This window comes from Vombatus ursinus, unplaced genomic scaffold (genome assembly GCF_900497805.2).
Source record: "Vombatus ursinus unplaced genomic scaffold, bare-nosed wombat genome assembly UNPS02014798.1, whole genome shotgun sequence".
NCBI lineage: Eukaryota > Metazoa > Chordata > Mammalia > Diprotodontia > Vombatidae > Vombatus > Vombatus ursinus.
The window spans coordinates 54,150,839-54,164,219 of NW_020954576.1; the positions used below are offsets into that span (position 1 = coordinate 54,150,839).

At 44.7% G+C, this 13,381-nt stretch overlaps 1 protein-coding gene across 1 annotated transcript; it reads right to left on the bottom strand.

Moving 5' to 3' along the window:
* Positions 1 to 5: 5 nt before the first annotated feature.
* MSTO1 (misato mitochondrial distribution and morphology regulator 1) lies at positions 6 to 8,813 on the bottom strand. The gene is made up of 14 exons (XM_027871222.1): positions 8,704 to 8,813; positions 8,431 to 8,566; positions 3,550 to 3,619; positions 3,376 to 3,451; positions 2,947 to 3,001; positions 2,709 to 2,853; positions 2,498 to 2,615; positions 2,286 to 2,420; positions 2,023 to 2,175; positions 1,658 to 1,789; positions 1,386 to 1,570; positions 1,096 to 1,200; positions 631 to 743; positions 6 to 308 (listed from the first exon to the last, which is right to left on the bottom strand). The coding sequence occupies exons 1-14, from the start codon at positions 8,785 to 8,787 to the stop codon at positions 94 to 96; spliced, it is 1,722 nt and encodes a 573-aa protein (XP_027727023.1). The 5' UTR covers positions 8,788 to 8,813; the 3' UTR covers positions 6 to 93.
* Between the last annotated feature and the right edge of the window lie 4,568 nt (positions 8,814 to 13,381).

Sequence of the window (13,381 nt, forward strand, 5' to 3'; positions counted from 1 at the left end):
GCCTCAAGAGAGAAACTGCTGTACCCAGCAGTCATGTTTATTGAAAACTACTTTATTTTTCCCTCTCTGGGCTGCGCAGTCCATGAAAGAGTCTCAGTTTATGAGGCTATCTCCGTCTTTGTAACACTGGGCCAGGTTGTGCAGCTCCTGTATGGTTTCTTCCATGTCATCTTGTTCCACACCTGCTGCCAGAAAACTGGCCCAGCGTCTCAAGTCAAGGTTGGCCAATTCCCCAGCCAGGCGGCCCAAGGCCCGATGTAGCAGCGAGGAGGAACACAGTGTAGCCAGCACAGGGATAGTCTCCACTGCTGTGGGAGGGATGGTGGAGTCAGAAGTAAGAAAACCCAAGCTGTACCCTCTCTCTAAGACGAAGAGGTCTTGATTTTCTAGAATGGGTAAGGAATGGGCCAGCCCCAGACAAAATGTGGAGTGAGAATTGTCTTTTTCTGTGCCCTTTTCCTAGTTGACGGCTACTGTCCCCCTCATTACCCATGGAAGAGAGAATTCATTCTAATAGGACAGAGCCTTAAGTTAAAGAACCTATGTTGTGGTGGTGTTTGAGATGTCATTGAATTGGGGAGGGGCAGGTGTCCCTTGGGGTCAGGTCTTTATCTCTGTCCCATTTCTTACCTGTCCCATTGTGGGAGCCATCTAGAATCAAACCCTGCTGGTTGAGTCGTGAGGAGAAGAATCGTGGGTATGGAGGTACTACCCTGCATGGACTCAGCAGCAACTGGGAGGAGCTGGGGAGAAATTTTTTTTTTCTGTGCAAAAAGTGTTTTTACCCAAGCTTATGATTCGGCCTTTCTATATCGACTTGCTTAGGTGGGACTGTGGGGTATAATAAAATATGTGTCAGATAGGCAAACAGATGATGAGGCACAGAGGTAAGAAACCTAGTTTACAGGGTCCTTGAACATCACAGCTGCAAGGAATCTTAGAGATCATTATAGCCAACTACCTTGTTATGCACATGCAGAATGTAAGGCCCAGAGAATGGAGTGACTTGGGATGAAACTGGCAAGGGGAGAAGTGAAGGAGCAGGTTAAAGCCAAGAAATTATTGGGGGAAGGAAAGCATGTAAATTTTACATACCTCAGGACCCCAGGTTGCAACTGCTGTAAATACTGGGCCAGCACCTCGTCTCCGCTGTTGCAAGCATGGAGTGGAGAACTTGGTGATGTACCTGGGGAGAGCTGACTGCCCAATGAAACACAGAAACTACTGTTATCCAGAAAGAGTTAAATAAGGAACAGGGGGCACCTGAGACCCCATCAACCTAACTTGACTTTGAAAGCCTTGAGGATGGTTGGAGAAAGGTTATGCTGTTCCACAGCAAACTGCTGAGCATAAATGATGGGAGGACATGCCTCCCTATTCTTTACCTGGTCTGTTGTGTTTTGTCCACACCCCGAAGGACCACAGACTGTGCAAAGCAGCGGGTGCCACTTGGCTCCCCACATGCAGAAAGTGGAGTCCAGGGTATGGTCCCTCCAAATTGGGCCAAGGTATCTGGAAGGGAATGGCCAGGAGCCACTGGGAAAGGGATGGAGGCTCCAGCTGTGACCACCTGAAAGTGGAGAAGAAAATCAGGTTATGGGTCCCTTGATTTTTTATTCACTAATTACTTCTAAATTTCCCCACTGGGTTTCCACACCTTTCTCCCAGAAAAGCTCAGCATGTCAGCCAGATGCACCATGGAAATTGAGGAGGAACACAGTCGGTAGGGGACGGTGATCGTGTCTAGAGCTGTAGCCAGGAGAGCACTGCTGTGATAGGGCAGTGTGACCTGAACAAAGGAAAAGGAATAATTAGAGAGGGCTACTTCACTACTGGAGTCCAATGAAGGCAGATGTCAAGTATCCTGTGTAGTGGTGGTGGGGGTAGGGAAACTAGCTAGGCAGAGATAAGTATGATGAATAGGATCTAGTATGCTTTATTTTCAGCCTGTGGCCTAGAATTCCCCTCTTTCCCAGTAAGGAACAAATTGGATCCCTGAACACACACAGCTAAGAGACTTACATCATAACGTAAATGTGGAAAGTTGACTGGAGGCTCAGGCCGAAGCCCTAGGCCACCCCCGAGGGACAGTGGACAGACAAGTGAGCTGTGAGCAGCAATGTTCACAAGGCCTAGGGCAGTGTTGAAGAGACGATAGAAGTTTTTCTGGGGCTCCTAGTGGAAGAAAGAAAAGGATGGTGCTAATGGCACCTTTCTCACCTCTCTCAATACAGACCCTTCAGGGGGCAAAGTAGTAGGGCTACCTTTTTCTCTGTGTCACTTACCCCTAGAGTATAGGGTCCAGGGAGTAGCCCCCAAGTCAAGATTCCCCGTCCAGCATACTCATCCTGAAGCAATTCTGTTGCTTTAGCTCCTAGGCCAGAGAAGCCATCATGGAGGTCACATAGGACTTGGAAACCCTTGACAGGGAAGAAAAATTATTGACTGATGGGGAAGACATAGACCCTCCCTTGTGCCCACTTAGCCCCTCAGATACCTGCAAGTAGTCACACTCTTCCACATAGAAGTGTAGTCTGTCCTCAAGCTCTTCCAAGTAGGTAGGCTCCCTTAAGAGGCTTTCACCTTGGCCAAAGCCCTCTAGACGGCCTGCCTCCCTGCCAAACACAAACCCCATGACTCAGCAAGAGCTGTTCTAGCCATAGTTGGGGATATAAGCAAACTTCCACCAGTTCCCAGGGCCCTCATACCCATCATGGTTGTACTTCTGGATAATACAGATACTTCTGGGGTGTAGCTGCACATGAAGGAAGTCAGACCAGACCTTGATGCTGCCCTCAGGAGGGATTAGTGATTTAGGGTTGGGGGGAAAGGCTTTGGCAAGTGATGGAATACCTGTGGAGAAGAAATGGGGGAGAAAGGCTTTTGTAACAGGCTTTGGGGTCTGGTTGCCCAGTTTACTTCCTCTCCCTCTGCCAAAGATCTCACCTTTACCATTGGGAAATGTTTGGACCCTCCAGACACCATCGCTACTCATCACTCCCTAAGAGAAATAACAAAATCCACACTTAACCCCATTCATCCTAGGGAAGAGTTGGCATACCAGTGAAAGCCTTAGTGTGCCTTGTCATCTAAAATTATTGAAAGGAGTTCATTTATAACTGAAGAAAAGATCACCCATTAATGTAGACTGCTTTCTCAAATTTTGTTGGATACCAACAAAAGCGTGGACAGTAAGGTAAAATAATCTAAATCACTTTGGGGTAACTGAGGATGCTTCCTTTGCTTCTAATGGACCAAGTCATGTTATATAGGTTGCTGAAGTGATACAAACAAGAAGTCAAAGATTCGCTACTATAATGTAGGCACTGTTCTTAAAATGGGAAGCAACCTGTTGCTGGGCCTTGGACCTCTCACCTCTGCACTCAGAAGGTTTTGTAGAAAGGGGTTCTTGGCTTGTAGTTCCTCTTTGTGGGTTGTGAGTTTACCTTGCCTGAAATAAAGATCGGCCCCAGGGCCAATGGTCCTGAGACTCCTCTTTTTAGGGCTGCAGTCCCCTAACCTGCCCACCCCTCTTTTCTCATCCCTCACCAAGCAATAGCAGCATCCAGGTGTCTGTCTTGGTATAGTCCACCTTCTTGTTTCAGGGAGCTCAGGCTGCCTGTGGGGAGAGAAGGGCAGAGGTACAAAGAAGCTAAGGGTAGCCCAGGTGCCTTTTCCTACATGAGCTTCACTCCACACCTCTTTTCCATATTAAACTGCTTGATGAATCTTTCTCAGATAGGTGGTCTAGTGGAACGAACACTGAAGTAGGAAGAGCTCCAACCTTGCCATTTGTTAGCTGTATAGCTATAAGAAGGGACCTATAGTTGGGTCTCTTGTGAGTAGCCAGTGAGCTAAACCAGTACCCTGAGCAGGTTAAGAGTCAGGCAGCTGGAACTACAGCTTAGAAGCAACTCTGTACATACCTTAGAGAAGTCACTGAACTTCTATAGGCCTCATTTTTTTCCATCTACAGAGGGGGTGCTACATATTGTCAGAGGGATTTTTTTGGGGGGGGAGGTGCTGCTTTATTATGAAAAAAACAGTTCTTAAAGCACCATATAAATGTATCAGCACCATTTTTGTAGTGGTAGCATAGAGTGGTGGAAAGCACTCAAGATCCGGAGTTGGAGGACTACCCATGATACTCCATGATACTGGGCAAGTCACTTCCTCTGCATTTCAGTTCACAAAAAGAAGCAGCAAGATATCTATGATCTTTCCTGCCTCTAAATCCTATGACCATACTGAAACTCCTGAACTACTGGACAACTAATACTACCTGGCGAGTCATTGCCCTGGATTGAACGTGAATGGTATGCGGAACACTTGTGGGTCATCTGCAGACAATAGTGAGAACATTTTTTTTTTAAATCCTAAGATTGTAAAGGGACCTGAACAAAATTGATCTCTTTACAATTTCCACCACTACTCCTGTATTTGCATTGTGGGGTCAAGTAGAACAAATATGATCCTCCCATATAACAGCCTTCAGATGCTTGAATATGTCTATCATATCACCTCTTAAGTATGGTCTTCCTTAGACTAAATAATTCCCAGTTCCTTCATCTGATCCTTCTATAGTATGATCCTGAGACTTCACCATCCTGGTTGCTATCTTCTGAACACTCTATTAGATTAGAGTACATTAGCACTATCACCTTCCTGCTGGACCGAATCCCCTCAATTCAGCTTCAAGTCAATTATCTTCTTGGTGGGGACATTACTGTTGGCTCAATACCGAACCTACAATCCATTAAAACCCCTAAATCTTTTAACTGACAAATCACTCTTTGGTGAAACTTTTCTTATCTTTTACTTGTGAAGATGTTTTAAACTTAAGAACTTTTACATTTTAAATTCAACTCATTCCAGATTGTCAAAAATTTTTTTGTCAAAAATTTTTTATTAGTATTGATATATTTGGTTTTGATACAAGTTTTCAACAAACATAGGAATCCCCTTCTACAAAGGAAATTCCCCCTAGAACAGATAAGAAAAAAAATATCTAATAGTGTGTCAGATTGATCTTTTGGGATCATGAATATACCATCTAATGTGTTGGCCATCCCTCTTAGCTTTGTGCAAATTCATATATTTGTAAAGTATACCTACTATCTGTGCCTTGATCCCTGTCATCAAAAAAAATATGTTAAGTATAACAAGGTCAAGTAGAAATTCCTGCAGCTATGCACTTTCCAAGACGACAATGAATCATTAATGACTATACTTGGCTTCTGCCCAAACAGTTTCATATCCACCTAAATGCACTATCATTTAGCTCACATTTCTCCATCTTTTTCATAAGAATTTCAACAAGAATTGCATCATTCTACAGATATTTATCAAATACCTAAAGACAATCTAAAGAGAATCTTTGTTAGTGCTTTGCTAAAGTCTAGGCAAACTATATCTACAACATCCTCATGAAATTTATCTGCCATGACCTGTTCAAAAAGCCATACTGGCTCTTAGTGATGACATTTTTTTTTCAGTCATAAATAATACATTCTAAAATTTGTCCAGGAATTAAAATCAAGCTCACTGATCTGTCATATACAGGCTCCATTCTCCTCCTTTGTTCTGAAAATCAGGACAACAGTTGTTGCCCTTCTCCAGTTCTGCAGGATCCCTGTGATCCCCACAGTCTCTTAGAGATCACCAATGAGGTCTTAGCAATTTTGTCTGCCAGTTTTTTATTTCCTTTTGATGTAGTTTCTGGGCTTAATTACAAATCAAAGGCAACTAGATGCTCTCTTATTTTCTTCCCTAACTTATCAGCTCCCTTGAATCCCTTGTTGGTCTATCATTACCAGACTTGGAACTAGAAGGACCCTTACAGGTAATTTCTTTCTGGCAGAGAAAAAAAGGAAAAGAGGGAAAAAAAAAAAAGAAGCAAAATCAGAGTTGAACAGCACTACTTTCTCTTTGTTCTCCATAAGCATAGTCCCATCCCAAAGAGCAGTAGTCCTATTCCTTCTTTAATCTTCCTCTTTTCCCCAGTATTGCTTTAGCGATAACACTATTTAACACTATTCTTACAGGGAATTTCATGCTTTAAAAAAAAAATCAATTCTCTGCTACTTAATTTCACTGCCATATGAAAAATTGATCCAAATCACTAAAGACAAGAGAAGTACACATCAAAACAACAGGAGTTTCACCTTACATCCGGCAAACTGGCAGTGACTAGAGATGGAAATAATCAACAATGGAGGAGCTATAGAAAGGCATAATCCCATACTAACTATTGAAGGTGTAAATTAGCAGTCATTCTGGAAATCAGTTTAGAATTGTGATTATAAAGTGACCAAAATGTCCATATCCTTTGACTCAGAGATGCTGTGACTAGGTATAAACCCAAAGAAGTCAAAGAACAATCCCATATATGTCAAAACATTAATAGAACATTTTGTGGCATCAAAGAACGAGACAAAGGGGCTTTTCTTTGGGGGAATAGCTTAACAAATTATAGTTCATTAATGTAATGATTACTGCTGTATAAGAAACTAATATGGAGAATTCAGAGAAGCATGGAAATGAGTCATTTCACTCATCCCACCAACTTTCAATATACCTATAATATCAAAATAGCTGCCTTGCGTGAGGATCTCTAGTTCAGTTTGCCTTTAACTCAGTTCAGTTTTTCAATCATGTCCAACTCAGATCAGTGACCCCATTTGGGGGTTCTCTTGGCAGAGATACTGAAATGGTTGGCCATTTCCTTCTCCAGCTCAATTTACAGATGAGGAAACTGAGGCAAACAGGGTTAAGTGACTTGCTCAGGGTCATATAGCTAGTATCTGGGTCCTGATTGGAACTCAGGAAGATAAGTTCTCCTGCTCCAGGCCCGGCACTCTATTCACTGTACCACCCAGCTGCCCCTTGCCCTTTGCCCATACTTGGTGTATCTGCATATCAATATCTCAAGCCTTGGGTTTTATTGCTGGTTCCTTTCTTAGATAATTATCTTCTATGAATTCATGTATGTGTATCTGCCATCTTCCTATACTGTATATATCCAAGAAGTTTTTTCCTCCCTCTTTTTAATGAAAAGCCTTTGATTAAATTGGGAAGACTCTTTAACAAATACCTTTTTACCAGCTCTCATTGGATACATTTCATCTCTGGTCAAGGATCCATCATTTCTCTATTTTAGATGTTTATATTTCTTTATTTTATATGCCTATTCTCAGACACCATTTTGTTCACGTCCCACATCTGCCTCTCTCTTTGGAAGACCCTGCCTTTGATTGGTAGCCATAGTTTAGAACAAAAAACCTCCGTGTGTTCCCCTAGGTATTTTGTTTCTTTTTGCATATAATCTTTAGCACGGTTTTCTAAGTTCCACTTGGCAATATCACACAGGCCTTTGTGAATCATGAATGGTGGGTAATAATTCACGGGCTTTGATAAGTCTTAAGACATTCTCTGTCACATTCTGAATACTTACCCAAGGAAGTACTAGGGAACTTTTTCTATTGTTGGATCACTAAGTAGCTATATCCCTCAGACCAGATACTTAAGTACTAAGAAGTACTCCTTACTCCTGTCAACTTTCTCTAACTCTTACAGAATAATCTCATCTGTCAGCAGCTGTGGTTTTTTATCTTCAATTCCTTGGAGGATGAGAAGCATCTTCCTCTTTGGATGGTCCAGTTCTCTCTTCAGGAAGAATTTCACATCTGTTACCTCCAAGCTTGTAGGAAGTTTTCTTCCTCTTTTCCTGTCTCACATTCTTTCACCCTTCAGTTTCTTGAGGAAGGTCAGGATTCCTCTCCAGAGCCTTTTCTTTCTTTGTTTTAATATTTAACTCACCCCTCACTCTTTTTTTTTAATTTTAAAGGAATACTTCATTCTCCCTGACAATCCACAAAATAAGAGTAGTTCCTTAAGCTCTCTTACCTTCTTTTTTAGGAGGTAGGCCAGCACTGTGAGCTTCAACAGAAATTCAAATAAGGTTCACTCTACTTAGATCACTGAAAAATTCTCCCTGATCTCTAAGTATCAAATACTTACAGGTAAAAGATGTTTGTGTCATCTAAGGAGATCTGAAGAACAAGGTACCTGGAAAGAGGGAAGGTGGGGGTCTGCACAGAAAAACTTGTTTGTGACTGGGAAAAGCTTTGCTAGGAAATTGGAACCAGTTTGACAGTCACTCAGAACGTAAGATTTGGAAGAGACCTGATGGATCACCTTATCTAGTCCATGCCTTCATTCTGCAGCTGAAGAAACTGAGGCCCAATAGAAGGAAAGCAACTTTTCCCGGTCCCACAGCTAGTTTGTGGAAGGGCTGGAGCTCCATGTCCCTGCTGGGAGCCTGGCTTCCCACAAAGTGTTGTGGGGGCTACAAAGAAGCGTTCAAGGGGCCCACAGAACGAAAAGACTCGAGGCCCTATTCCCACCCTCGTTGTGGGAGGCACAGCTCACCCTTCAGGTCCATGAGGATGAGGCGGGGAGTGTAGGTCTCCTGGCCATGCAAGGTTTGGCCTGGCCGGTACAAGACATCGGGGCACAGCTCTCCGGGCACCTCCTTGGCTCCGGCCAAACGGCCCAACGAAGCATCCTGTGGGGGGACGAGGCTTGCTGGGTCCAATGCAGCCGCAGGCCCTGAGCCGGATGGGACAGCGGGAACGCGGAGATCGGAGCTTGGGGATCCCGTTACCGGCGCAAGGGTATGGGTCAGGGTGGGTAGGGGCTTACCTGCTGGTTCCACCAGTGTGCCCCTACGAAGCCAGCGAAGTGTCCGAGCTGCAACGTGAGCACTTCCCGGGCCGCGCCTGCCATCCCGCTCCGCCAGCTCCTCCCCGACAGCCTCTCAGGCCCACCCGCTGCTCCGCGCCGATTGGCCTGCTGTTTCCGGAGGTGGTGCTGGTCCCGCCTCGCCCCATTGGCCCACACCCTTATCCCTCCCACTTCAAGCAACGATTCGTTGCGCTCGCGAACTGCCCGCCCCCGACCTGCTTCACTGTGGGTCGGTCCCGCCCATTTCCTGTGCGTGGTTCAATCCGGCTTCCCCTGGAGCCGATTGGCCAGGCTTGAGGCGGAACTCCCCGGCTCTGAGCCCTGGAGAAGAGGTGCACGGCGCAGGCGCAGCTCGTGCCTCGAAGCTCTTACCTGGCTCCTCCGCGCCACCCAAGTAGAGGGACACCACCCCCCATCCCCCGTTTAGCGGCTGAGCCTGAAGCTGTTTCCTGCCCGAAGGTTCCAATCTGTCCTTCAGTCTCTACTGACCTTTGGGATGTCCTCCAGTCAGGGGAGCCCTCACCTGACTGACACCCCGCCCCAGCACACCCTTCTCGTCTTTGTCTTGCGGGGAGCCCAGGCTGCTGAAGCGAGTGGAAGCCGTGAGCTCCAGCCTCATCTCTGCCTCCTGGATTCCTTCAAGTCCCAGCTAAAATCTCACTTTCTGCAAGTCCTCCTTAATCTTAATGCCGTTTTCTGAGATTATCTTCAGTTTATCCTGTTTGCTTGTACATCGTTGTTTGCATGTTAGAGGATGCGCTCCTTGTGTCTAGCACGTAGCGCTGTGTCTGGCACATAGTAGGCCCAGCCCTGGGTCCTTCCTGTTGCACATACTATCAACTTTATTTATTTTTGGGGGGGGGGGCTAGGCAATGAGGTTAAGTGACTTGCCCAGGGTCACACAGCTAGTAAATGTTATGTGGCTGAGGCTCGATTTGAACTCAGGTCCTCCTGAATCCAGGACCAGTACTTTATCCACTGCGCCACCTAGCTGCCCCTACATACTTCCAACTTTACTGAGATGATGAAGGTCTACTTAATTTTTCAGTTGTGTCCTCCCATCGATTCTCCTCTCCAGTTTTAGAGGATACAGTAATCTTCCTTCTGGTTAAAGCTAATACTGCCAATCAATAGCCTTTATTCCATTCTCTCCCTACAGGACCTTGATCCGTGAAAATCATAAATCCCACAATTAAAAAGTAATTCAGGGGCTATCTAGTCCAGCCCATACCCCCCACCCCCCCAAAAATCCCCATTATGACTCGCTGGACAAATGGTCATACAGTTTTTGGCAGAATCCACTGCTTCTCTAGGAGGTTCAATCTGCTTTTGAATAGTTTTAAGTGTTAGGATATGATGTTAGCCCAACGTCAAGACTAAACTTTCTTCTTTTGACATTCACCCACTTGGTTTTTTCCCAGTTACAGCTTCTGGAGCCAAGCAGAACAAGCAAAAAGTCAGAAAGAGGTTCTAATCCCTCTTATAGAAAATGATCAATGTTCAACTATCACATGTGCCAAGCACAGTTAAGTACTAAGGATACTAAGTACTTTAAAAAGTACTTGAAAAATGTCTTCTCATAAGAAAGGGAAAGACCAAAAAAACCCAGTGCCTACTCTTAAGGAGTTCACCAGGATGAAAGAGATATCAGGCAAATAACTATGTACAAACAAGATATAATCAGGATAAATTGAATAATAATAAACATAGAGAAAGCACTAACATTAAAGGGAATCTGGAAATGCTTCTTGCAGAAGGTAGAATTTTAGCTGGGTCTTCAATCAGTCATCAATCTGTATTAATAAGTGCCTACTATGTGCTAAATGCTGGACATACAAAAAGAGGGAAAAGACAGTCCCTGCCCTCAAGAGCATGAGACAACATGCAAACAAATATATACAAGGCAAGCTATAAATAGGAAATAATTAAAAGAGAGAAGGCACTAGAATTAAGAGGGGTTGTGAAAGGCTTCCTGTAGAAGGTAAGATTTTATTTGAGACTTAAAAGTAAGGGTGGTCAGTAGTTAGATCAGAGGAAGGGAACATTTCAGGCATGGAGGACAGCCAGAGAAAATGCCCACAGCTGAGAGATGGAGTGTCTTGTTTGTGGAACAGCCAAGAGATCAGTGTCGTTGGATTAAAATATATATGTTGGGAAATAAGGTATAAGAAGACTGAAAAGGTAGGAGGGGACTAGGTTATTTAGGGCTTTGAATGTCAACAGGGCATTTTCTATTTGCTCCTGGAAGCAACATGGAGCCACTAGAGTTTATTGAGGGGGGTGGGGTGATATAATCAGGACCTGCACTTTAGGTGACTTTGGTGGCTGAATGGAGGTTGGATTGGAATGGGGAGAAACATGAGGCAGGCAGACCCTCCAGGAGGTTACTGTAATAATCCAGGTATGAGGTGATGAGAGCCTGCACTAGAGTGGTGGCAGTGTCAGAGGAATAAAAGGGGCATATACCAGAGATGTTGAAAGGTGAAATCAGCAGGCCTTGGCAACAGATTGGATATGGGGGGTGAGAGATAGTGAGAAATCCAGGATGATCCCTAGGTTGTGAGCCTGAGAGACTGGGAGGATAGTGTTGCCCTCTATGGTAATAGGGAAGATAGGAGGAAGGGAAGGTTTAGAGGGAAAGATAAGTTCTATTTTGGACCTATTGGGTTTATGACGTCTCTTGTCTGAAAGGCAGTTGGATATGCAAGGTCAGTAGAGAGATTGGGGCAGGATAGGTAGATTTGGGAATCATCATCATACAGATGGTAATTAAGTCCTTGGGAGCTGATGAGATGACCAAATGAAGTGGTATAGAGGGAGAAGAGAAGAGGGCCCAGGACAGAACCCTGAGGGGCACCTCCCGTTAGAGGGTGTGCTCTGTAGGAGGATCTACCAAAGGAGACAGAGAAGGAATGGTCAGATAGGTAGAAGGAGAACCAGGAGAGATGTTGGTGTCCCAACATCAAGGAGGAGAGAATGGTCAACTATGTCAAAGGTTGAAGAGAGGTCAAGGAGAATGAGGACTGAAAAAAGGCCATGGGATGTGGCAACTAAGAGATCATTAGTAACTCTGGAGAGGGTAGTTTTGGTGGAATGATAAGTTCAGAAACCAGACTTTAATAGGCTAAGAGGAGAATGAGAGGAGAGAAAGTGGAGGCACCTACAATAGTAGGTGGTCTTTTTGAGGAGTTTGGCTACAGAAGGCAGAAGAGATAAAAGACAGTAGTTAGCAGGGATGGAAGATCAAGTGAGGATTTTTTCAGGATAGGGAAGACATGGGCATGTGTGTAGGCAGTGTAGGAAATGCGTCAGTAGGCAGGGAAAGATTGAAAATAAGTGAAAGAGTGGGGATGACAGAGAGGACAGTCTGTTGGAGGGGAGGGGATGGAACGGGACTGCTTGAACAAGCAGAACTTTTAGCTGTGGTAAGGAGTAAGGCCACTTCATCATGTGAGGCAATAGTGGAGGAGAACCTAAGTGACAGAAGACAAGGAAGAGGGAAAAAAAGGAAGCACACAGTAAATGGCCTCAGCTTCTTCTACAAAATGAGGCAGGGTTCTTAGCTGAGGGAGTGGGAGGAAAAGCAGCTGTGGGAAGTTTGAGGAGGAATGAAAAGGTGGGGAAGAACCACTATGGAGAGTGGAATGGGGAGCTGATAAGGACTGCCCAGCAGGGGTGAGGGCCCAGTGGAGGTTATGCAACATAAATTTGTAATGGAAGCAGTCAGAATGGTTGTGTGATTTTCTCTGCCTTCATTCAGAAGCACTTGTGTGGATGAGAAAGGGGCGAATGAATGGTGGGAGTGATCCAAGGCTGAGGCTTGGCTGGGCATAATTGGCAATATGCTAAGAGGGCTAGGGATTCAAGAGAGTAGGAAAGTGTAGAGTTGAATTGGTTGGCCAAGGAGTCAATATGCAAAGAAGAAAAGAGAGTGGTGGCTTGTCTAAGGGAGATGACTTGGGAGAGAATTGAAGGGTCACATGATTAGGGGTCATGTGGGTAAAGAGTAGAGTTATGTAAATGAAGGCAGAGGGAGAGGTGAAAAGCCAATAGATTATGGTCAGATAAGATTTCAGAATTCTTGAACATGAAGGTAGTATATTTGTGGGTGATGGCAAGATTAAGGGTATGACTATCTTTGTGTGTGATTGAGGTGGATTGGAGGAGTAGCTCTTGGGAGGCGAGTAGGTTGAAGAAAGTAGTTAGGGTGTTTGAGAGAGAATCAGTATGTGTGTTGAAGTTCCCTACTATAAGAGCCGGAGTTAAGGGAGGAGAGAAAAATTATAAGCTAGGTATGGAACTCACTGAGGAAGAAAAGAAAGTGACCTTGGAGTTTGTAGACAACAGTTACTAGCTTTTGATTGGATGGTAGGTATGAATAGCACCAACCTCTAGGGAAGAGAAGTTACTGGGTGATGGAAGAAGGCGAAAGATACACCAAAAGAGCACCTGGAAGCAGCAATGGAGAGCCAAGAGTATTCCAAATCCCCTGCCTTGATCAGTGAGTCTAGGAGAATAAGTGAAGGTACACCTAGTACTGGAAAGGGTGGCCAGGGAAGCTGTGGAAAGCCAGGGTTCAGCAAGAGGTAGTAGATGGAAGGAGTGGGAGAGGGATAGATTTAAGATGAAGGGAAGT

What these genes read in the sequence shown, in the direction of transcription:
- MSTO1 (XM_027871222.1), bottom strand. Translation starts at nt 8,787, where the DNA reads ATGGCAGGCGCGGCCCGGGAAGTGCTCACGTTGCAGCTCGGACACTTC. An exon ending in CTGGATGCTGCTATTGCTTG is followed by an intron (nt 3,452 to 3,549) that starts GTGAGGGATGAG and finishes TCTTTATTTCAG; the next exon opens with GCAAGGTAAACTCACAACCC. An exon ending in AACATTTCCCAATGGTAAAG is followed by an intron (nt 2,854 to 2,946) that starts GTGAGATCTTTG and finishes TCTTCTCCACAG; the next exon opens with GTATTCCATCACTTGCCAAA.